This window comes from Caretta caretta, chromosome 3, assembly GCF_965140235.1.
Source record: "Caretta caretta isolate rCarCar2 chromosome 3, rCarCar1.hap1, whole genome shotgun sequence".
NCBI lineage: Eukaryota > Metazoa > Chordata > Testudines > Cheloniidae > Caretta > Caretta caretta.
In genome coordinates, this window is record NC_134208.1 from 10,509,524 (window position 1) to 10,535,265 (window position 25,742).

Sequence of the window (25,742 nt, forward strand, 5' to 3'; positions counted from 1 at the left end):
CGCGAGCGGCTTGATAGAGGAGTCGTGGCGGCGCGCGCGAGCCCTTAGACCACGTACCGTTGGGCTGCCGCGCGTGGTGGGGGCGGGGGTCAAGGCAGCGGGCGGAGCGAGCGGAACCAATCGCTTTCCTGCTGGAGGGGTCAGTACCGTTGTGGGGGAGCAGAGAAGATGGTCTGGCCCCGGGCAGCTGCCTCCGACTGAGGGGCGGGGCGACCCCCGCTGCTGATTCTCCTCAGCTCCGGCTCCCCGCGCCCTGGGGTCCGCCCCTCCCCATCCCCAGTGGAGCCGACGCGGCTTTGGGTTGGTCGACCCCCCCCCCCCCATCTTCCTAACCCCCCCGTCCCTGCTTTACCGGCGTTTCCTGGCCGCCGCAACTACTCTCCCTCCCCGCGAATAGCGGCGGTGGGGAGGGGGGCGGGGCTGAAACGGGGGTGGGGGTGTCTGGGGCCGGGAGCTGAAGGCAGGCGGGCGGGGGGGCACGCGCTGGGACTGGGGGGGGGGGAGAATTGAAGAGACCCCCCCCCCCCCGCAACACGGCGGAGTGAGAGCCCGGACGCCTGGGTTCCCTCAGTCGGTGCGTGGTCTTGGGGGAATTAACCCTCCAGGTCCAGGGGCTGCTCCTCCGAGGGCGCTGTGAGGGGCGGCGGGATCTGTGTTCATAGCTCGCTCTGGGGTGAACTGGGCTCTAGCAGGATCCTCCTTTATAAGGTGCTTTGAGGTTTACTGGTGCTCCCTAGGCGCTCGGGGTTATAACATTTTAAGGGTGTGAGGAGAGGCCAGGAGCTGAGCTGGGGCCACTTTTCCATGGCCCGGGGTCAAGGGGTCAAGGGGACATCTTGTTTGTGTTGGCAGGTTGGCCTGGGATTGAGGTTCTTGCACCCGCCCGGTTGGGTCCTGCAGCTGCTCAAAGGGTGAAGCAAGACCTATAAATCAGTGACTGGGGTGCTGTGTGCTGTGCATTGCATCCTCGGCATAAGCTGAGGCTCTTGCCAAATGCACCTCCTCAAGGCGAGTGTTAACTCAGCGCTTTGCTCTTATGCGCCACGCCAATGCGTTATGAAGATCCAGTCGCTTTAAAAATTAAAGTGAAAAGCTTGCGGCGTCATACTGATGTAAGAGGCACGGTCTTGACAAGGAAGGTAGCCAAATAGCTGGGAAAAAAGCAGTTAGATTAATTCTGACAGCTACTTGGGTCACTCTAAATGCCACCACTGGCAGTCTAGAGATTTTGACTTTACAGATAAGTATTATTAATAATACTTAATATTTCTCTAGTGCTTGTCATCCAAGTATCTAAAAGCATTTTGCAAAATCGAACCTGTTGGTTAAGAATTTAATACTCCATGCAGTTACTGCATTTATAGTCTCTGATAATTAAGGTAGTTAGAAGCATCCATTTACTAGAATTTAACCTGGGGGAAAAAATCCTACCTAGTTTAGTGAATCATTGTGTCTGATGCTGTTTTCTTGTATGGGTTAGACTGAAATAATTCTGAGTTTTAAAGAATACCTGTTTTCTGTAAATTGTCAGTTTAGACCTATCATCATGACAACAGAAATAAGTTTCTGTTATTTCTGTATTCTTTAAGGTTTCAGAGTAGCAGCCATGTTAGTCTGTATTCGCAAAAAGAAAAGGAGTACTTGTGGCACCTTAGAGACGAACAAATTTATTAGAGCATAAGCTTTCGTTCTAATACATTTGTTTGTCTCTAAGGTGCCACAAGTACTCCTGTTCTTTTTTTTTTGCATTCTTTAAGTATACTGTAAGTGTACTAAGCAGACCTTAGTGACAGTGAGGCTTTTATGAAAAACATGGCAAATGATTACAGCTTTTCTTTTTGCCTTACTGTAGCATGTTTTTTTTAAAAAAATAATGCTTCAGTTGATTACTGAAGGAATCTAGTTTTTCCCCTTGCTTTCAGCAACCAACTTTGGGTCAAGTGCTGCTTTCCCATGTAGTTCCTTCCATGCTGAGGGCATGCTGTAGAGCAGTGGTTCTCAAACTTTTTTTTACATGGACCACTTAAAAATTGCTGGGGGACTTGGTGGACCACTTAATGATCTTTCCAAATGTTTGTACCATTAGCTAACTATTATAAAGTGCATTGGATAAAAGCTCTCTATAAAAAAAAACCCTTAATAATAAATTTTTTTTGTTCTACAAATAGAAGCACACAACTTATATTTTAATATCAGTAGTCTTACCTTTCTAATGCAAGGGATGTGCCCTCTCTCCCCTGCCACAGCAGCCCCTGAGCTGGGGTTGGGAAGGAGGGGGGTCTCTCTTCCACCACAGCAGCCACAGAGCAGAGGCTGGGAAGAAAGGCTATCGCTCCCAGGCAGCCACAGCCCTGGAGCTGGGAAAAGTCACCTCTTTCTCTGGCCACGGCAGCCCTGCACATCCCAAATTCCCCCACCCCGTATTCTCACCCCACTGCCACCCCACCTACCCTCTATTCCCCCCAAGGTTACCTCCTCACCTTACATGTGCGTCTCCTCGAGGCTCCAGGCACCTAATTAGTGGAGCCACACCTGCGTGGCTCCACTAATTAGGTGGGTGGCTCTTCATTCTCTCATGTGCGGCCACCCAGGCATGCACCTTAGAGGGAACTATCCATGGACCACCTGAATGGAACTTGCGGACCACTGGTGGTCCACGGACCACAGTTTGAGAACCTCTGCTATAGAGAGCCCAAGCAGATGAGCAAAAGACTGCAGAGGAGTAGGTGAAACCATGGTAATCACCTCTCTCAACTCAAAGATCCTTCCAGAGCAGAAGTACAGTAGGAGTCTCCTATACTACCTTTATGGGTAGGAAGGAAGCAAGAACTGCAGAGGGGCAGGAGAGACCATGGTCCAAGAAGGTCCAAGTGTAGAGATAGGATCTTTCTCAGGTCACCCACTTCAAGAGCTTAATATTTTTAGGTTTCAGAGTAGCAGCCGTGTTAGTCTGTATCCGCAAAAAGAACAGGAGTACTTGTGGCACCTTAGACTAACAAATTTGTTTGAGCATAAGCTTTCGGGGGCTACAGCCCACTTCATCAGATGCACAGAATGGAACACATAGTAAGAAGATATTTATACATACAGAGAACATGAAACAATGGGTGTTACCATACACACTGATCACTCTCGTTATAGTGTGTATGGTAACATCCATTGTTTCATGTTCTCTGTATGTATAAATATCTTCTTACTATATGTTCCATTTTATGCATCCGATGAAGTGGGCTGTAGCTCACAAAAGCTTATGCTCAAATAAATTTGTTAGTTTCTCAGGTACCACAAGTACTCCTGTTCTTAATATTTTTAGTAACTTGTAACTCAGATATGATCTGTCTTTCTTTGTTTTAAAACGCAATCATACTGAGCCTCAGTCTCTCTCTCTGGGGGTGGGGAAGAGGCAGCAACGTGGCATGTTGTGTCATCCATGATGGTTCAGACTGGTTGGGGCAGGTAGTGGGAAAAGAACAGGGGGAATGTGTTTTGGAGAGGCTGATCTAACAGCTGTTACTTTAACTAGTGTATGGGCTATAGACATAACCAGAGTGCATTGCACTCCTGCCGCTCGTCTTCCCTGCCCTGACTTGTTCCTTGTGCTGGTGCAGCAAGGAGGGAGTTGTAGGAGCTGGCTACCCCCATTTGAGGTTCCTTTGCTTGCAGGTGTTTTTTTCCCATTGTCCTACCTGGTTTGCACAATATTATGATTGTGGTAGAGAGATTCTAAAATCTTGATTGTGGCTTCCTGACCTTTTTGAAATAATGTGATGGACGCAAGCCTATCATAGTGGAGGCAGGTGCTTTGCAAGCTTCCTCCTCTGGGTCCCCTAGCACACTTTAGTCCAGTAACACCCTTACTATTCTAGTCTGGAGCTACTCTTGAACAGAGACTGAGGCCTGGTCTACGCTAGCAAATTAGGTCAGTTTAATTATGTCTGTCAGAGGTGTGAATAATGCACACCCCTGAGTGGTGTAGTGAAATCCACCCCCTTACCATGCTGCTCACAGCGGCAGGAGCTTGCAGCCCCGCTGCTTGCGCAGCGAGCTGAGGCTGCAGTGAAGGGGGAACAGTGGGGGAGGGTTCAGGGGCGAGTTTCAGGGGCCGGGTAGGATGGTCCCGCAGGCCGTAGTTTACCCACCTCTGGAATAGAATGAATCCGTCCAACTAATTTCCAGTCTGGCCAGAAGTAGACTTTAGATATGGGTCATTGAAACCCCTTCTATCCAAATGTCCCATCACCCACTCCAAAAACAAAAAAACAAAAAAAACCCAATAACCTTCAAGCAACTTAACAAAGATACCAAAATAGGTAGGTACTTCTCTAGTGAATAAAGCCTAATGCTGTAACTCAAGTTTATAAGTATTAGCCAGCAAGAAAAGAATAATCTCACCAAGGTAAGTAAAGAGACTAAACCATCAATTTCTGAAGAATTTAAACGTTCTTTTAAAATAATTCAGTGTCTGGTCCCTGTGGTTATGAAGGTAAACTTCTGAATGTGACCTAATGCTTCAAAGCTGTGTTCCAAAGTGTGTCGAAAGAATTATTGTGCCTCTGCAGTTGACAAAGAAAGCTGTAAACTGCTGTGTATTTAGAACTGTGATTCCTGTCTCTTTCACGGCTACTATTACAAACCCTTTGTACAGCAGTGAAAATAGAAATCATGTCCATTTCACACCCTTGCTGCAGCAGAAGAGGCAAGCACCAGGGAGCTACATATGGGAGAGGGGGATTTAAAAAAATGATGCTGGGGTGAGGGTAGTAAAATCCCCCTTTTTAGTCTTTCTCCTGCCTGAGGTTGCAGGAGTAGTGGAGAACTGCCCCTCTCTTCCCTAGGGATAGACTACTGGAGTTCACCCACATACTCCCTGCTTTAACCCACCAGATCGCTTCGCCCTTTTCTCTCAGTATATTCATGTTTTCTAATAGTGAAAGCACAGATTGTGGTAAGTTTCTTCTACCCACTCCTCCAGTGACACTGTGTATTCTTGGTAAAATGAACATCTTCAAAAATAAGTGTATGCATGAGCATAGCTGGGTCACACAACAGCTGTCCAGACCACTGAAGCTACAGCTGAGATTTTGTATTCTGGGATTTGACCTTTCTTTTTATGCCTTGGGCTTGATTTCCGGTTTAATTTATTGCTGAAGCTTACAAAAACTTTACTCATTACAAATTAAACTCATAAGTTCCCTTATCTTCTTATTTTTTAAAGATCTATAAAAATCATTAATATCCAAACTAAGGCTGTCAAACGATTAAAAAGATTAATTGTGATTAATACCGAGATTTTAAAAAGAATTAATTTTTAATCGCACTGTTAAGAACTGAATACCATTTATTTAAATACTTTGGATTTTTTTTCTACATTTTTCAAATGTATTGATTTCAGTTAAAACCCAGAATACAAAGTGTTCAGTGCTCACTTTATTATTATTTTTATTATAAATATTTGCACTGTAAAAAAATAGAAAAAATAGTATTTTTCAATTCACCTCATACAAGTATTGTAATGCAATCTCTTTATCGTGAAAGTGCAATTTACAAATGTAGAATTATTTTTACATCACTGCACTCAAAAATAAAACTATAAAACTTTAGCCTACAAGTCCACATTTGTAAGTTGCACTTTCATGATAGAGATTGCACTACTGTATTTGTATGAGGTGAATTGAAAAATACTATTTATCTTTTTTACAGTGCAGATATTTGTAATAAAAATAATATAACGTGAGCACCATGCACTGTGTTCTGTGTTGTAATTGAAATAAATATATTTGAAAATGTAGAAAAACATCCAAAATATTTATAATAAATGTAAATTGGTATTCTATTGTTGTTTAACAGTGCAATTAATAGCGATTAATTTTTTAAATCAAGTTAATTTCTTTTGAGTTAATCTCTTGAGTCAACTCTGGTTAATTGACAGCCCTAATCCAAACTGATACTGGGGAAAGCAGCCAGCTAACTTATAAACATGTTTTTTTCTTTTACATCAGCAACAGGTGCTCATGTTACCCTATCAGCACATGTAACATTTGCCAGACTCCAGAAAAAGGGTAGTCGACTGAAAGATTAACTTGTTAAGTGCTTGTCAGTTGTGAGGGTATTGCGTAATTTTTTCACAAGCTTATTACAAAACTTGGAAATTCCCGGCTATTCAGCACTGAATTGCTGCTTTGCATTTTAACACAAGCCTGTTTGCTTTTTATTAATGCTTTGCACTATCAGTTATTTAAAAGCTATTCTCTTTAAATGGTTTTAGCAATAATCATATGTTGTGTACTCTCTTTAGCTAAGAAATCTTGTTACATATTTTCAGTATTCTCTACCTATCAGCTGGTAAAACAAGGTGGGTGAGGTAATATCTTTTATTGGACCTACTTGTGTTGGAGAGAGAGAGAGAGATGAGCTTTGAGCTTGAAAGCTTGTCTTTCTCACCATAAGAGGTGGGTCCAATACAAGATATTACCTCACCCACCATGTTTCTCTAATATTCCGTGGCCAACAAGGCTACAACAACACTGTATGGCACCTGGTGAAGACCTCACAGAATCACATTTGTTTGATTTAAGATGTTCCTGGCTGCTGTTGATCTCTCCCTCCCTCTTCCTCTTACCTACCAGCCAACTCCTACTCTTTGTAGGATTTTGATTGGCCAAGCAAAGAGGCAGGGCTCTATAAATTCCAAACGCAGGCATCCCTTTCCCTTCTGCTAAATCACCAACAGAAAGAAAGGTAAGCTCAGATAGAATAGAAACAACTCTGATTTATTGCATCATCTTAAATGTTTATCATTTCATTTTTAATAAAAAATGAATGTTAACATTCAGTACACACACTTCTTTGGAGAAACTCTTTGGTTTTATTTAATTAGGATAGTGAACAAATTGTTGATTCTTTTGTTAATTTCCCTCACAAGCTAATATAATGGATGAGAAGCTTGTCAGAGAATCTAGATGGCAACAGACGTTTGACATTTGAAATGAGACAAGAATATTTTCTCTTTGGGGTGGTCAGGAAAGAGAAGGCTACCTGAAAAAAGGAGTTTGTTATATTCGTAATAATACTTAGCACCTTCCATCTTCAAAGCTGCTAATAAGTGGTAAAGTGATGCGGGTGACTATAAAATAACAGAATATAATGGATTTCAAAGTTGCCTTTTCAAATTAAGGCCTGGATATTGAGAAAACTGAGTTTGTGCTTTATGCCTCTTCTCTGTTAAGTGATGCTACTAATTTATATTGGAGTCATGCTGCAGCTTTTGCTGGAAACTGGTTGTGTTGGAAATGTTTTTAGGACAGTGATTGCTGTCTGAATTTCCAGCAGGAGCCTTTTTCCTTACTGTGCAAACATTAAGAGTTCATATGAGAAGGAGAGAGGAGGAAATCATCTTTAATAGCATCTATAAAACCAACTTACCCATCTGTGAGGTTACTCTGAGTCAGCCTGTCTGGCAGAGAATTGGGGTGTGTGAGAGAGAGATGGGAAGGGCTTCAGTGATTGAACTCAACATTTTTCATTAAAACAAAAAAGTATAATTTCAGAATGGATATGTAATGTATACTTGCTGTAGCATGTGTAGGATTTCAGGTAATGCTTTAAGGTGTGGCTTCTGCTGCAATGCAAGTAGTGGCCTAGCCTAAGTATCTATATTGAGAGTAAGCATGAGTGGAAAGGCTCAAGTGTAGCTTGACATAAGTAAATGACAGGGAAGTGACCTTGCAAGTCGCAAGACTGATGATAAACAAATTCAGTAAGTCAGTGGATTAGGATGAAATAAGAAACTGCAAACAAGTTATTGATATTTTAGGATACTTTTAAGGAGCATATGTAACTGACAGTCTCAAATATTAACCACAGTAAAGCCATAGCAACTAGTGACACAAATGCTAATGATTGTGAAACAGGTGGATAATTAACCTTTGAAAACTGAGGACCCTAAAATAAGTGGAGTGTGGAAGTTCAGATAAGGAGAAAAGGGGTGAATTAATTATGAATACGCATAGGATAAAATGGGTGTTAGCATAATGTGATATAAGAGAGGGTGACACCCAGAACATAGTTGAAAAGAACTGGATGACTAGACAGTAGAAACTGGGATGTGCCCATTCTCCTGATTAGGGGTTTCACCACAAGTGACTGTAATAAAGATTTGTTATTTCTTGGGGGTCTGCTATCTAACAACTCTCATATTGTGACTTGTCTAGGGGTGAACACTAATCAAGTAAATATTAACTATTCAAGTAAATAAAGAAGGCTACAATGCTCAGTCTCCCTCCCTCCTGTTTCCTCTCCAAATATATGGACGGGGTGGGCAGGGGGAGGAAAGCAATCCAGAGGCTTGCGGAAGTGCCTCTAACTGAGCAAGAACTACATGCACTGTGTGCCATTTTTTATATGAAACAGTATTTGATTGTAAAGCAATTTTGTAGATTAGATTTTATAAATAGGGCTTCTGAGTTTTGGCTTTAACCAATAAAGACATAAAAACCTAATTAAAAAAAAATTTGTTAAACACCAGAAAAATACTAGAAATGGTAACTTGTATCTAAGGACTTGTCTACAGGGAGCAGTAATGCGGTCTGTGGGGGGTGATATCTAATTCACTAATGTGTTGCATGCTAATTGGTCCATGTAGATCCTATTAGTGTGCACTAAAGACTCCCAAGTGTGCTTTAATGTAGTGTTGTTTGAAACAATATTATGTTAAAGCATACGAGGGTATGTTACTTATTACCATATATTCAAAGAGGGAGCTCCCTCAAGGCCCCCAGTTTTTGCACATCTACATAAAACTAAAAGATGCTAAAAAAATAAAACCCTGGAAACAGCAACCTTGTGTATAATAAATCGTTCTGCTTTTTGCTTGCTTCTCTGGTTCCAGTCATCCTGTAAATAGTAAAAAGAAAAGGAGTACTTGTGGCACCTTAGAGACCAACACATTTATTTGAGCATAAGCTTTCGTGAGCTACAGCTCACTTCATCGGATGCATTGGAACCATGTCAAGGTTCCTTCCCCACTCTGAACTCTAGGGTACAGATGTGGGGACCTGCATGAAAAACCCCCTAAGCTTATTTTTACCAGCTTAGGTTAAAACTTCCCCAAGGTATAAACTATTTTACCTTTTGCCCTTGGACTTTATTGCTGCCACCACCAAGCATCTAACGAATATATAACAGGGAAAGAGCCCACTTGGAAACGTCTTTCCCCCCAAAATCCTCCCAAACTCTACACCCCGTTTCCTGGGGAAGACTTGATAAAAATCCTCACCAATTTGCATAGGTGAACACAGACCCAAACCCTTGGATCTTAAGAACAATGAAAAAACAATTAGGGTTCTTAAAAGAAGAATTTTAAATGAAGAAAAAGTAAAAGAATCAGCTCTGTGTTTATATATATATATAGATATATATATAGATATAAAAAATGTTTGTTTGGGGACAGTGATGTCCTACAGATGATTTACTGCAGTTTCCGTGATGTAATTGCTTCTTCTTGATGCAATGTTAAGAAAAGCTAGGTGAAGGACATAAATCCACACTGTGTAGGGGTCAAGCACAGGAGTGTATTACATACAGCACTGACTGAGTGTCACCTCGCTTATTAGGCTCAGAGACACTGTCAATCAATTGATTATAATGGAATATATGGATTTTCCACAGGCCTGTACGCAAATCAATATACCAGGTTATTACATCAGCAATGGATTTTAACCCTTCACTAGGCCATGAGAATGTTTGTTGACTCGACTTTAGGTAGTCTCTAGAATGTATCCATTTAACCCATGTAGTGACAGCTTTCAATCATAATAGTAGGTACTGTTGCTTTTTAAGCTTGTGCCTCCATTTGCCATAGGTATCATGATTTCTGATACTCACCACAAAAGGGACTAGGCAGAATGTTGAAATGACACCACCTTGGGTTCTAACTGTCTGCTACACTGGACTCTTTATACTTGTGAATATTTTCTTCTGCTAATGCGTGTGATGCTATCCTTATTCATTCTATTTCATGAGCTGCATATAGCAGGTCATGGCACTGGTTTGGTACTTCAGACAAAACTGGGGTTGCATAAAACTTTCCTTAAACACAGACTATTCTACACAGTTCTAAATGTCGGGAGACTGTATTTTTTTTTTTAAAGAATAATTTGTGACTAATACTTTCCCTCTTCTCACAGCTTTATTTAAAAGACAAAAATGGCAATTGTAAAGAACTTGAGCAGAACTCTTAGTCAGTTGCTACAGAGCCCCAGTTGTGGATGTCAGACTTCCCTTGTGCCAGTTAGATGTATTGGTGTCTCACCACGTCAGGTGACCTCAGATGCCAACTTTCATTCAGTATCTTTTTCAGAGACTGATCATCCTCGAGTGTTAATTACAGGTTAGTCATCATTTAATTACTTCATTCTTATTTTTGTTTCTCAGTTGGCAGTCATTTTTTCTATCGAGGCCTGATCCTGAGAATTGCTGAGCATCTACAAATTCCATGTAAACAACCAGGAGTTTTGAGTATTCAGCATCTCTCTAGATCATTATTATGATGTATTATTTTGTATTGCAGAAGTACCTGTAGCCCCCAGTTAGGATTAGCAGAATATTGTGGCTTTTTGGGCCAGTTTATTTTAGAGATATAGTAAAAGCATCCCTTTCCCTTAAAACAGCGTCTTCAGTTTCTTGTTTCTGTGTAAACAAAACTCTTCTATTTTGGTTCCCATAACAATGTAGTTGAAGTATTACGTTTTGAACTTCTATTGGTCTATAAGGACACATAAGTAACAGTCAAATATTTCGATATCATTATCTTTTCTTTGACTTGGCTTTTGTTTTTACAATCTCTGTTTTCCTCTTTAGGGGGCCTGGGCCAACTTGGGGTGGGACTTGCTAAACTCTTGAGGTATGTTCTGATTTTGTAATTTTATACATCTTAAGAAGTTAAAAATCCCACAACCAAGGTTTTCAGAAGTGACTGGTTATTTTGAACGTCTCAAGTTGAGCACCCAAAATTTCTTATGAAAGCTAAGAATCTTAGAATGCTGAATGGGACATTTAAAATTTAAAAGTCCATATTTTAAAATATCCTTAGAACTCCTGCTATTACTTCAGAAATCCAAGATGTAATTAAGATTCAAAACATAATTTTACACCTTTTGTGTTGTTTATTCTTATACCTTTCACTCATTTTAGAGCTGAAAAATGACCAGTCATTCTTCCTTTTGTTGGTATTTTTGGCCTTAGTCCTGCAAATGTGTGTAATTTTGTACATGTGACTTGTCATTGGGTTCAGTGAGACTACTTGGATGCATAAAGTTAAGCATATATTTTGAGAATCTAAGGCCTTAGCTTGTGGTAAGTTTCCCTTTTTGTTTTTCATGCACTATCACAGTGCTGCTGGCTTTGAGTTCCCAATATCTCAAGCAAATGTTTAATTTGTATGTCTCTTTTCATGATCTTTTTTGAATTCTGTTGATACTACATTTTTTAGAAACCCACTTTGGGTTTTCTAAAACCCACCAACTTACTAAACACACAAACTTTTGGACCTTGCCATAATTGATGGTGTTTCTTGAAGAGAATTTCAGTGATAGTAACTTAAAAGATAATTTTTTCTATCTCTTATAGTGCAGTAGCTGCATCGTAGTTACGAATAACAGGAATGTTAAGATTTTATTTTGCAGTTGAATGGGCAAAAAGCCATAAGATAGAAACGTCGATATTTGAATTTTTCATGATAGTTTGATGTAAAGTGAATTGATGCAGAGAGAATAATAAGAGCATAAAATGATCCCTTCTGGCACTTTTTCACTGGATTATCTCACTTTTTTCTTTGTATTGCTTTCACAAGAAAACACTCTAGGAGCTGTTCATCCACATTCTTGATCTAATGTGCTGATTCCTAGATATCTGCTATACACAGAGGCAGTATTTGTCTATAGAGCATTGTAGCCATAATGGGAGCACCAAAACAAATCCTCCAAATTTGATGAGGACAGTGTGGCGGCATGAATGCTGTTGGGGGCAAGAGGGAGCAGCTTTCGCTTCCATCTTCAACAGATAACAGAAAGCAATATGTATCCCAGCTTTGTCAAACTTGCACTCTAATGCAAAACCTTAGCATTGACCTCAGCAATGTTAAGGCAGAGTAACTTTCCAAATGTCAGATGTGCTGATATGTTGATATAAAAGCATATGAGGTCACTATTAAGGTTGTGTGTTAGAGTGTCAGTTTGGTAAAGCAGGATTACATATTGCTTCCTGGTATCTGTTGGAGATGGAAATGCAAACCTTAGGAAGTGTTGGAGTATGATATCAAGAGTATCTTAGGCAATGTACACGTCTTTCCCCTTAACATCTTACTGGCATTTTTTTGTAACATGTATGGACAGTGTGTGCTGCTGCAACTTTTAACTGCTACTAAACCTAGTTTTTGTTTGCAAATTTTCCGAGAAGAGAGAAATTTTGGCACCAAGTCTGAAGCCTGGTCTACATTTAAGAATTACATCAACCTAGCTGTGTTGTTCAGGGCTGTGAAAAATTTTGCACCTTGTGCAATACAGTTAGGCCAACCTAACCTCATGTGTAGACGTGGCTGGGTCTTCTGTCAACCTAACTATTGGCTTTTGGAGAGGCAGATTAATTACATCAGTGGGAAAAACGCCTCCTACTGATATAGGTGTCACGGAGTCCCCAGGTGATGCTCTGGAACTGCTCCCTAGGAAGCCAGGCGTGACTCTCGTGAGGTCTCCTCTCAGTGAGCAAACTGTCTTCAGGGCAAAAAGCTCACACGGCTTCCACCTTCCTGGGTTTGACTTCGGAGCATTCAGCATCCTCTGCCCCTCCATGCACTTCCCACAGCAAGTCTGCACAGGCGGGGCTCCTGAGGAAGCCAGAGGGTCCTGCACCCCAACTTCGCAGTCAGATGTGACTCTTAGCCAGCCAGTAAAACAGAGGTTTATTAGATGACAGGAACGTGGTCTAAAACAGAGCTTGTAGGTACAGAGAACAGGACCCCTCAGCTGGGTCCATTTTGGGAGCAGTGAGTCAGACAACTATGTCTGCACTTAACTCCTCGTCCCCAGCCAGACCCAAACTGACTCACCCTCCAGCCCCTCTTCCTCTGGGGTTTGTCCCTTTCCCAGGCCTGGAGGTCACCTGATTCCTTTGTTCTCCAACCCTTTAGCTATCACCTTGCAGGGGGAAGGACCCAGGCCATCAGTTGCCAGTAGACAGAGTGTCGGCCATTTAGGTACACTGGGCCTTTGCTCTCCAACAATTACACCCCCTTATCTCATCTAGAGACTTAAGAAATGCATAGGGGAAACTGAGACACCCCTACAGTATTCAGAGGAAACATTAAGAACTGTCCCACTTAGTCACAGTAGGAACCAACTCTACTACAGCAACACAACTGGAGCCCAGTAGCTTACTCCTGGGGGAATTCTGCACTACTGCATGCACATAATTAATGAGCAGTGCACATTTTTTATTTTTTTGTGCAGAAAAAAGCTTCTGCTGAAATGTTGCTGCCATTCCGCCTTTTCCCCACCAGAGGGTGCTGTGGTGATAGAACACAGCAGCAGCACCCAAGCAGCTAGGGAAGAGAGTCTGTCAGGCCAGGTCAGGAGAGGGGGGCTATAGGAAGCAGAGAGCGTGGGGCTGCTGGGGGTCAGACGGGAGCTCAGAAGGGCTAGTGGGGGAGGGAGGTGCAGGGCCATGTGGTGATGGAGGAGGGGGTGCAGAGCTACTTGGGAGATGGCTGAGTGGGAGCACAGGGACACATGGGGGCAGGAGGAGGGGGTTAGGGACAGTGGGGGCACAGACACATGGGGGGGACAGGGACACATAGGGATGGGGGTGGCTAGGTGGAGGCACAGACACACATGGGGACGGGAAGGGAAGCGATGGGGATTGGGGGGAGTGGGTGTCTGAGTGGGAATGGAGGAACACATACAGGTGCAGGAACACATAGGGACAAGGGCAGATGTACCTGACTGAATGGGAGAGGCTAGGGATCAGCCAGGGTTTGCATGGGAGAAGCTCCCTAAAAATCCCTCCCCGTCTCCCAAAAAAACCTGTTCCATACTTTTTCCACCCATACCAAACAACCCTCCAAGTTCCTACCCAGGCTCCTTCCCAGCAATTTTAACTTCCCTCTCCCTCAGCTCCTCGGTTACCCCTGACTCCCACAAGCCTTTGCACTGCTACTGAGGGGTGCGGGAAATACGGTTCTGTACTGTAGTTTAAATGAATTATTACTCACAGTTCTGTATTAATATGCCTAGTAAGGAATCTGTTCGTCAAAAAACATTTCCTGAATCTTTTTTGTTGTCTGTATTGTTATAGACATACTTGCTGACAGGTATTTTGAAATAAATGACCAAAAATAAATTGAAACCGGTTTGATTATATTGTGTTGTTTTGACAAAATATGCAGAATTTTGCAGAATTTTAAAATATTGGTCACAGAAATTTTAGTTTTTTGTTGCAGAATTTTTTGGCTCAGACTTCCCCCAGGAGTAATAGCTGTACCACTGCAGCGGCTGTAATGTGGACGTACCTCGAGAATTAAAAAGATAGATTGGCATGAGTGCTTGCACTAGACAAAGTCATACCATAAAATTTACTCTGCCCAAATGACTTCTCCAAATTAGTTCCTATTAAAACTAATGTAGCAGAACAGTGAGTGACACATTATCTTGAAGAGTACAAGCTAATTGTACCATGTGCCTTCCTTTTCAGGAAGCGTTTTGGAAAAAACAACGTGATCCTGTCTGACATTAGAAAACCACCAGATCATGTCTTTTATAATGGTAAGTGACTGGATTAGCATATAGAGAAATCTTCATATTGCCTCTGATGTTGCTCATCCCCTGCAAGACACAGCCAGGCATTTGAACTATGTATAGTTCTTAAATTAATCAAACCACTTTTCAAAGTATTTTTATGATCTTGAAAATTCTGGGTGTTTCATTCTGACTTCTGTGAAATCTTCCCAGAAATTGGATTTTTTTTCCTTTGGGCAAGGTGCATTAACATACGTCTTGAATATCTCCTTCCAATCTTCTTCCCTTCTGATTTTTGTTGACCAAAATACATCTTAAAGTTAAATTGGCTATGGCTTTCATCCCAGTTGGTTTAACCCTCTGGCTTCTGCTGTAAGTGTTGATGCAATTTAAATTTTCCCAAAAGAACTGGGAAATGAAATCCACATTTTGTACATACTGAAATCACTTCCTTATATGCGGTATATGCTGAAATTCATACAAGATTGCCAGTATGGATTCACATAGTGGCAGTACTGCCTTGGAACTTGGTTAGCCTCCTTTCCTTCCCTTTTGCCATAAATAATAAACTATAAAAGGAACGAGTCTAGAGGCATTTCAATAATATTATGTAAGCTGGTCTCTGACCTCATACTACAGCAATGGTCTCCAACCTTTTTACGCCCAAGATCACTTTTTGAATTTAAGGACAACCCAGGATCTGCCCCGCCCTTTCCCCAAGGCCCCACCCTATTAATTCCACACACACACACCATCACTCGCTGTCCCCCACCCTCGCTCACTTTCATTCGGCTGGGGTAGGAGGTTGGGGTTCAGGAGGGGGTGTGGACTCTGGGCTGGGGCCGAGGGGTTCGCAATGTGGGAGAGGGATCTGGGCTGAGCCGGGGGCAGGGGTTTGGGGTGAGGGGTGCAAGCTCTGGGAGGGAGTTTGTGTGCAGGAGAGGGCTCCGGGCTGGGGCAGAGTGTTGGGGTGCAGACTATCGGAGGGAGTTTGAGTGCAAGAGGGTTGGTGTGTAGGAGGGGGTACGGGGTGCTGGCTTGGGGTCCAGAAGCGGGTTCGGGATGCTGGCTCCAGGAGGGGTCTGGGGGTTGGTGCAATCTCCTGCTGGGCAGCACTTACCTCCGGCGGCTCCCAGTTGGTGGTGCAGCATGGCTGCTGCTAAGGCAGACTCCCTGGCTACCCCTGCCTCGCGCTGCTCCCAGAAGGCCCCTCTGGGGGTGGGCGGCACGTGGCTCCGCGCATTGCCCCTCTCTGCAAGCACTGTCCCCGCAGCTCCCATTGGCCACAGTTCCCCGTTCCTGGGCTGTGGGGGGCGGTGCTTGCAGGCAGGAGCAGTGTGCAAAGGGAGGTCTGCCCCGGACCCCACTGGTCACTTCCAAGAGTGGTGTGGGGCCAGGGTAGTCAGGGCACCTGTCTTCGTGGCTGCCACGCTGTACTGCCGAGATCGCGACCGACTGGGAGATCCTCTAGGATTGTCCCATCAAATGCAATTGACCGGTTGGTAACCACTGCGCTATCGGTATATGCCAGTAGTTGATAGAGTATATTTGATAGAACAGAGGGTCCCAAACTGGCCTGTGGTCTGCAGAGATGGCTAATTAAACATTGTTAGCTATCCTAGTCTTCAGATGCTAAATGTAGACAAAATACATTAAATACTCTTCTGTGAAGTGCCGAAGCTGCTACAAGGATGTTATGGGATTGCACATGGAAGAGCAGACGTCCATGAGAAAGTGTCCTTATTAAGATGTGACCCACGCTGTGAAAAAAATTTGCAGAGCCTTTGTGATCGAATCTTTGAGAGAGGGAGAGTATGAGTGCTCTAGTGGTTGCTGCCTACAGAAGGCAGAAATCTGATGCATAAAGTGGACTGAACGATATTTCCTTAGAGGTTTTTAAGGTCAGGCTTGACAAAGCCCTGGCTGGGATGATTTAACTGGGAATTGGTCCTGCTTCGAGCAGGGGTTGGACTAGATTACCTTCTGGGGTCCCTTCCAACCCTTATATTCTATGATTCTATGATTCTGAATAAAGACATGGGCAAGAACCTGTGAACTCATTGGTCCTCGTGTTGTTTTTTTATTGAATTTTGTCTCAAAGTGTCATCTTAGCATCCAGTTTTCTATTTGGTCCACTTTTTTAGGTCCTTTTATCTACTCTGATATCTTGGACTACAAGAATCTCCGTGAAATAGTGGTGAACAATCGAATTACTTGGCTGTTTCATTATAGTGCTTTGCTCAGTGCTGTTGGAGAAGCAAATGTTCCTTTGGCCAGAGCTGTAAACATTACTGGTAAGTGCAGTAATTACAGTAAGTGATTACAGCACTGTTTGACTAGCCTTTCAAGTACATGACATCTCTGGAGGAGATTTTGTTTAAATTCTGATAATTTCTGTTTGTTCCAGGTTTGCACAACGTTCTCGATATTGCAGCTGAGCATAGTTTGAGACTCTTTGTCCCTAGCACAATTGGAGCCTTTGGACCCACCTCTCCCCGAAACCCAACTCCGGATCTCTGCATTCAGAGACCCAGGACGATCTATGGAGTCTCCAAGGTTCATGCTGAGCTCATGGGAGAAGTAAGAACTTTGTTATGGATTGTTAGTCTCGATGGAAGGTGGATCACTGCGGTGTTCTTTCCTCTTCCTGTCTTCTCTTCCTACAGACATATTTTCTTAGTAGTATGAGGCAACTGTTGATGCTTTGCCTGAGGGGTTTGGGGTGGGGAAATCATAAGTTCTGTGTGAGGGATTAGCATGAAGTTGGAAGTTCATGAACACTTGAGTTTTAGTATTGTTTTGGCTTCTGACTCTTTGTGACCCTAGGAAAATATTTCGCCTCCCTGTTCCTCAGTTACCAGCACGGCATGGCTTGGACAGCTGAGGAATGGCACATTAGTACCGGAAAGTCTTCCTACAGTATATTTTCTAATGACTCCAGGGACAGGATGGATACCGATCATCAGAGTGGATTAAATCAAATCAAAATAACTGACTGTTCTTATTTAATTCATATTTGTTATTTACATGTTGCATATTCTGGCATGGTAGAGGAGGGAAAGGGTAGGAATGGTATCAGAGGCACTGTGTGCCCCGCCATGTGGGAATGGAGGTCACAGAGCCTCTGACATATGACACCAATGGCATGAGGAAGCGGGACATGGGGGCGGGGGGTCACACAAAGCTCCTGGCTTGTGGAAATGGGTTGTAGCACAGAGTCCCTGGCATGGGGACATGGGTGCATACAGAGCTGTTGGCAGGATAAAAGAGTGATGGAGGGCTTATAGCAAATCTGTGAAATAGAGAGGGAAAGGAGCTTGAGTGTGGGGGACGGGGGGGAATGGAGGGATGCAAAGAACTGTTGGTGTATGCAGTGTGTTTAGTCTATAGAAGCAACAAAGTGTGCAACCCTCTTGTTTCATGTCTAAAGTCTTGCTCGTCTCCTTCTTCAACAGTACTACCACTACAGGTATGGGCTAGACTTCCGATGTCTGAGGTATCCTGGAATTATCTCTGCTGACTCTCAGCCTGGTGGGGGAACAACTGGTAGGAAACTCTTTTTCCATGTCTCAGTATTATAGGTGAGAACATTAGCGTGCAAGCTGATTGCCCCACATAGCAAAGATGAGAGGGACATCAGGGTGTAATTTGTCTGGTGACTTCATTTGCCAAGAAACAACTAACCAGTCACTTTGAAATGCAGTCACATAAATGAATAATGGCCATCATATATAGGTGTAGTCACAGACCAGCAGGGCCGGCTCCAGGCACCAGCATTCTAAGCAGGTGCTTGGGGCGGAAGCTTGAAAGGGGCGGCTGTTTAAATGCGCCAGTGGCAATTTGGCGGCAGCTTCTCTATTCCGCCAGCCACGGCAGCAAATCGGCAGCAGCTTCTCTCTTTTGCCGTCCGTGGTGGCAGTATTTTTCACTGCTTGGGGCAGCAAAAACTGTAGAGCCGGCCCTGCAGACAAGAAATCTGTTGTATCGTATTTTAATACCAAATGTTGTGTGCTGTGTTGTACAGTGTGCCTATCAATGTCTAACTTAGAGTGCACCTGCATACATCGTCCAGTGAAAGTCATTTGAGGACATTTTTGCTAATTAAAAGAATGGTCTCATGAGAAAAAGTGGAACTTTCAGGAGACTAAGGTTGTGTAAAATGAAACACTGCTTCATCTAAATAACTCCTGAAATGCAGGTGAAAATACAAAGCATACTTCTGCTGAAACTAATCTGAGAGGTGCTGAATGGCCCCAGGAAACAGGAATGAAATATGATTCCACCCCAGAGATGGCTGCATTTCTAGAATTCTGAAAAGAATTTTTAATATTTTATTTATTTGCATTACCATAGCATGTTGAAGCCCAAGTCATAGACCAAGACCCCCATTATGCTGGTGTACAAACACAGAACAACAAAGACAGCCCCTGCCCCAATGAGCTTATGATCTACGTGTAAGACAGATGAGTACAGATGGGGGAGTACAAGGAAACTTTTTTTTCCTTCAGACTATGCAGTCCAGATTTTCCATAATGCCATAAAGAATGGCAAATTCCAGTGCAACCTAAAATCAGACACACACCTCCCAATGATGTATATCGATGACTGCCTGAAGGCTACGCTAGATGTCATGGAAGTGCCTGCCGCTTCACTTAGCATGAGGACTTACAACATCAGTGCCATGAGCTTCTCTCCTGAGGAGCTGGTGCAAGAGGTCAAGAAGCATATTCCTGAGCTCCAGGTGACCTACAATGTGGATGCTGTCAGGCAAGCCATTGGTTAGTATCTGCTTTTTCATTCCATTCCATTCCAGTGATCCTGTATCAAACTTGTCTGGGTGAAGTCAGATGCTGGGACAGAACAGTATTTCCCTTTTCCCCCCCTCATCTCCTATGTGTTCTCCTTAGACACTTGCAGTTTGTTTTGATCTTGATGACATCTGGAAGTGTTGCTGTACTATTTGAAACTCTACTCTGGTACTTACTTATGAACCTTTGAAAGATCTTTGCTATAAATCTCATGCTCTGGGTTTTTTCCTCCTCTCCCCCCCCTTCCCTTCCTTGTAGCTGACAGTTGGCCGATGAACTTTGATGACAGCAATGCCCGGAGAGATTGGGGATGGAAACATGACTTTGATCTTTCTGAACTGGTGACCACAATGTTTAACATCCTTGGCTCTGACTCCCGGGTAGCCCACATTAACTGAAACTCCTTTTCAAACCTGGTTTCCAAACTCCGACAGAGGACCAGGGAGAAACTGCTGAATTAGTTCATTATGCTCTAAGTCTTATAGCAGGTAAATTATAAACTTTACATATATTGCAATAGAGTTGGGGTTTAAATACTATAGTTTGAATTCAGTGTGGTTATTTGAGACAGTACCAAATTATTTAGTAAAACTACAGCATCATTAAATGAGAAACATATAGGATTCTTGAATTTTAGCATTTAAGAAGCTAGAAAAAAAAAATCTCACTATAGGGCTGGTAATGCTATGCAGTCATTCCTACTGCCTGAGTATCCTTCTGAAAACAACACATGGCAACATTACAAAGCCTTGTGCTTAGACACATACTGAAGGATTGACAAAGTATACATTAATTAATCATTTCCTTAGTGGAGGTAGCTAATTGTGGATTGTAGGAAGGTGGGATTGTCCCTTCCCTCTCCCACCAACAGTTAAGAGATCAGAAGAGTCATTTTATTTTTAAACTTGACAATGGTCATTAAAGGTTATTCATTTTAAAGGGAAACCTTTTAGTTAATAGTTCAACCTTATAGCTAGGTATAGTGCTAGGTAAACCTGCAATTTGTTTACAGATGAGATTCAGAATGTTTGTAGCATTAATCTTATGTCCATAAATGTAAAGGAAAATAAGACTTGAATTCATGACACTTTTAAAAATACAGGGTTTTCAAAACAAGCTTTTTTGTGTTCTTTAGAAATTCTGTTTACTTCAGTTTTGTTGTAAAGATGAATTTGGGACACTAAAAATCTATGTTGCATATCTGAATCTATAGCTATCCTATTTAAAGTAGGCAATGCCCAGGAATGAGCTCACCTTTAATTAGTACCACATTTGGCCTGTTTCCATTCACATTTACTCCACCATTGTGATCATATGCTGCAGAGAGCAAGTTTTTAAAGGTAGGTTGAGACTTGAATCAGTTGTAAAGCTGAGCCAGTCTTGAAAATACCTGTTCCATTCACTGTACAGTGTGCGCTATGTATATGTGTATTTGTAGATACTATTTATGTGTAGATATAATAAATTTGTATGCTTCAGAGGAGTGGAATCCAGAAGTTGAGATTGTGCCAGCACTTCTTTATTTCACAAGTTCAAGAAATGGAGCCAAAGGCAGCCTTCAGTTTATCTGAATCTAATACTTGAAAGTACAAGTTTCTCTAGTTGCTGAGTTATGTGAAAGGTTGAATGTTTGTAATTGATGGGATTGAGTTGTGAGTGATGTCCCATAATCATCTATATAAAAAGAGTGGGGGAAGTGTACAGTCTCACCTTGCCACCAAATTCTAGCTACAGTTGATAAGGGCTATCCTACTTACTTAAAAAGAAAAGGAGTACTTGTGGCACCTTAGAGACTAACCAATTTATTTGAGCATGAGCTTTCGTGAGCTACAGCTCACTTCATCGGATGCATACTGTGGAAACTGCAGCAGACACTATATACACACAGAGATCATGAAACAATACCTCCTCTGTCCTGCTGGTAATAGCTTATCTAAAGTGATCATCAAGTTGGGCCATTTCCAGCACAAATCCAGGTTTTCTCACCCTCCGCCCCTCCACACAAACTCACTCTCCTGCTGGTAATAGCCCATCCAAAGTGACAACTCTGTTCACAATGTGCATGATAATCAAGGTGGGCCATTTCCTGCACAAATCCAGGTTCTCTCACCCCCCTCCAAAAACCACACACAAACTCACTCTCCTGCTGGTAATAGCTTATCCAAAGTGACCACTCTCCCTACAATGTACATGATAATCAAGGTGGGCCATTTCCAGCACAAATCCAGGTTTTATCACCCCCCCACCCCCATACACACACAAACTCACTCTCCTGCTGGTAATAGCTCATCCAAAGTGACCACTCTCCCTACAATGTGCATGGTAATCAAGGTGGGCCATTTCCAGCACAAATCCAGGCTCTCTCACCCCCCGCCCTTTTCCCAGGGACACACACACACACAAACTCTCTCTCCTGCTGGCAATAGCTCATCCAAACTGACCACTCTCCAAGTTTAAATCCAAGTTTAACCAGAACATCTGGGGGGGAGGGGGGAGGTAGGAAAAAACAAGGGGAAATAGGCTACCTTGCATAATGACTTAGCCACTCCCAGTCTTTATTTAAGCCTAAATTAATAGTATCCAATTTGCAAATGAATTCCAATTCAGCAGTTTCTCGCTGGAATCTGGATTTGAAGTTTTTTTGGTTTTAAGATAGCGACCTTCTTGTCTGTGATTGCGTGACCAGAGAGATTGAAGTGTTCTCCGACTGGTTTATGAATGTTATAATTCTTGACATCTGATTTTCATACATAGGAGTTTCTGGGACTGATACATGAGTTTTAATAGGGGCAAAAGGTTAAGGCCCACTTCTAATGCTTGCTAGCTTGGTCTTTCCTGACAAAGAAATCTGGTTCCTCATGCAGGACACATGTTCCTTTGGGCTTTGTCTACCTCTCTTTTTTACTGGAGAAAACTGTTACCGTAGGTGACTCTGCTCCTCTCCTTTCCTCTTGCTGTTTGTTACACATATGAGATAACTGACCTAGTTTCGCAGTAATTAGAGCTAGACTTCTGGCGGCCACTTGAGCCTGAATGCACAAAAGGAGTCAAGCATCAAGGCAATGCACAGAATTCACGCTGAATCCTGTAGGTGCCTGAACTCACTTGGCACCCAAGTTTTTGCAGTAAAAGTTCCCTAGAGGCACCTCCCTAAGCCCCAGAGCTATTCACAGCCCAGGGGAAGATGGGCATTTGCTCACTTAAGTTGCATGTGTGGCCTGATCTGGTAAGCTCAAACAACTCAGAGAAAGAGTGAGAGAGCATGTGTGTGTAAGAATGACTGTTGCCTGATAAGAGCACTCAGATGAGTGGGAGGAGAACCAGGATACTGTCTCCCACCTGCTCTCCAATCACTCTAGTTTATCTAGAGTGCAACAGCTTCAACAAGAGAGACTGAGGGAGTCCCTCGTCAGACTATCCCATTGCCCAATGGTTAGGCAGATCCCAGTTCAAATCCCTTCTCCCCATCAGATGGAGGAGTTGGGCGATATGAAAAGCGCAGGGAGGAGTGTCTCCCACAGCCCAGGTGAATACTCTAACCACTGAGCTAAAAGTTATGAGGAAGCTCCTCATCTCCCCTGCTTCTTGCTAAAACTGCATAGGCCCCTAACACCAAGAGAGGGTTTGTAATGGAGAATCCCAAGCAGAGAGATGTGCCTCCCTGCAGCCCAGACATAGGTGCCTATCACCGAGACAGAGGCTGGACTTAGCACACACCCATGTCATCAGCATTTCCCATTGTCTATCTTAGGCAGAACTCCACCTAGCATGCTGGCTTTTATGAATTTCAGTCTAAGGTCTAACTTCAGGCTTTGTGAAGCACAGTGGTTTTCTAGGTGCTTAACAGTTAAGCATTGTGATGTTCACAATGCATCACTACTTCTGTGAATTCAGGCCTTTGCTACTGGACCTTATGGAGAGAACTCCACTAATTTATTACAGAATCAACCAAAACCTAGAAGAATTTAATTTTCTTTTAAAAGCTCTAAATTGTTTTTATTAAAAATTAAATTGTACTTAACAAACAACTTTAAGATTCTGTTGTAATAACTGGGGTGGCCAATTTACCCTCATTGTAAGCTCAGTTGTGAAAAGTATATGAAAGTCCATAAAATGTTACAATAACGTATAATACCCATTGATGGAAAGCATGTCAAGTTGCTTTCAATAATGTTATAACATTATAAATATGTGCAAAAGAACCAGACAGCCACTAAATTAGTCCAAACAAAAAAGGCCACAGTGATATAACTCAAGGACTATGTTAAAATCATACTTGGTAAAAACAGAAGATGTAGAACTGGAAATTAATGGCTCCAAACTGTTATATTAGACCTAATTAGTAGATAAAATAATGAGGGGATGGGCTATTCCACCGACCATTCCCTTTGTGGGTTGTTAAAGAAAGAGACTTTGGGGTGGGGAGGAAGAATGTAGAACAGACAGAGGTTACTGAAGCGAGCTTCACCATTATGGCTGCCATCCCTACCGTCTCCTGGAACCCCAAGCCTTCTCCATCCTAATCCTGAGAGATGTCCTGACCGGGACTGAGATGACATTGCCAGCTCTGCCAGCTCCAGCTGAATCCCAAACACCACCTGTGATGAAACGGGATTGGACCTTCGCAGCAGCAGCTCCTCTCAACTAACTTCTTCTCTTTTCCCCAAAGGACTGTTATTACCATCTGTGATATTATCTAAGACGGTCAAACCAAGGGGGTTTTTCTTCTTAAAAATCTCTCCCCAGCTGAAGGGATGCTGTTAAAAATGGAGGCCTCATTTAATGCTTTACATTTCACATACTTTAACTGTTTTTCTTTACTGTGTCTTCAATAAAAAGGTTAAAAGGATTTTTAACAGTATATTTGTTTAACATTCCCAGGGTACAATCTGGACTGTTGAACAGCTGTGTCCCCTTAATTCTCTAGCTTAGGGTGCCCTTGACACTGTTATGCTGTCAGAACATCCACTCCTGGCCTGCTCACACAGCCTTCACCATGCAGAGTCACTCCCAGTTCAATACATGAGCACTCTAACCAGTCACTCATGAATTACAGACAAGGCAACACCCGCAAATTTTTAGTCCCAGCCTTTTCCCCTCAGAAATGTGCATCATGTACTGTCCAACACACTGCTGAACAATGTAAGCTCTGTCATTTCATCAAAGGAAAATTATATATGCACCAGCCTTGCTTATCCTATTTGGAGCTTCCCACACATTTTAATCCAAATACACGAAGATAAGTTTATTAACTAGAGAGATTTTTAAGTGATTGCAAGTGATAATGCAAAAAAGTCAACGTTGGTTACAAAAAATAAATAAAAGAATAATGCGCAAGCTAATACCTAACTTAACAAGCTGAATGTCTTTAAAAGCAAAGGTTTTGTCACCATATGCTGCTGTAAATTTCATAGGCTGGGTCCCCTTCCAGCCTGGGACCACAACGCCCTTAGTTCAGCTCTTTGAGAGTTGTTATCATAAGCAGAGACACAGGAGGAGAGGCAAAGTCAAGTATATTCCTCCCCCTTTATAACTGAATGCATCCGATGAAGTGAGCTGTTGCTCACAAAAGCTTATGCTCAAATAAATTTGTTAGTCTCTAAGGTGCCACAAATACTCCTGTTCTTTATAACTCAGTTTCTTGTGCCAGAAACAGCCTTGCTGAATTATGGAGTCCATTGTGGATGTGAGGTTTGAAACGTTCCTGTGATGCAATGTAAACTACTTATTCACACCTTCCTGTTGCTGGAGAATGGCTGCCTAAGTAAGCGATAGCCCACTTGACTTTGTTAATACCTGTCCAGGGGTACTAGTGTGTCTTTGTCTCTGAAAAACTGGTGTGGACCTACTTTTCTAACTCTGGAACACGTTAAAGCAATGTTATACAGTAGAAACAACTTCACAGACAATGTTGATACACATTTTATCAGGATAATAATGCTCACCGCACTGAGTTTTCAAATGGCACCTCACAAGGCATGTTTTGTACAAAAGTTGTAATCTTGTAAAAGTGGTGACTGTAGTAGTATAGACTATCACAGTTTGCCATGGTACTAGGAAGGCTGAGGTTGCTATATCAAAGCCTGGACCTTCTTTAACGGTGTTTAATGTTGGATAGTGATGGTGTTACGTTAACACTTTTGGCCCT

General features: G+C 42.6%; 1 protein-coding gene across 3 annotated transcripts; it reads left to right on the forward strand.

The window, feature by feature from the left end:
- The first annotated feature begins 17 nt into the window (after positions 1–17).
- On the forward strand, positions 18–24,443 carry LOC125634711 (L-threonine 3-dehydrogenase, mitochondrial). 3 transcript variants are annotated; one of them, XM_048845794.2, is made up of 9 exons: positions 18–139; positions 10,185–10,387; positions 10,858–10,900; positions 14,743–14,813; positions 16,931–17,080; positions 17,194–17,366; positions 18,242–18,332; positions 19,295–19,564; positions 19,853–24,443. In XM_048845794.2, the coding sequence occupies exons 2-9, from the start codon at positions 10,204–10,206 to the stop codon at positions 19,990–19,992; spliced, it is 1,122 nt and encodes a 373-aa protein (XP_048701751.2). In that variant the 5' UTR covers positions 18–139; positions 10,185–10,203; the 3' UTR covers positions 19,993–24,443. The 3 variants fall into 3 exon arrangements, with proteins under 3 accessions (XP_048701751.2, XP_048701752.2, XP_074982438.1); XM_048845795.2 differs by lacking the exon at positions 18–139 and adding an exon at positions 170–300; XM_075126337.1 differs by lacking the exon at positions 18–139 and adding an exon at positions 6,418–6,738.
- The last annotated feature ends 1,299 nt before the right edge of the window (positions 24,444–25,742 follow it).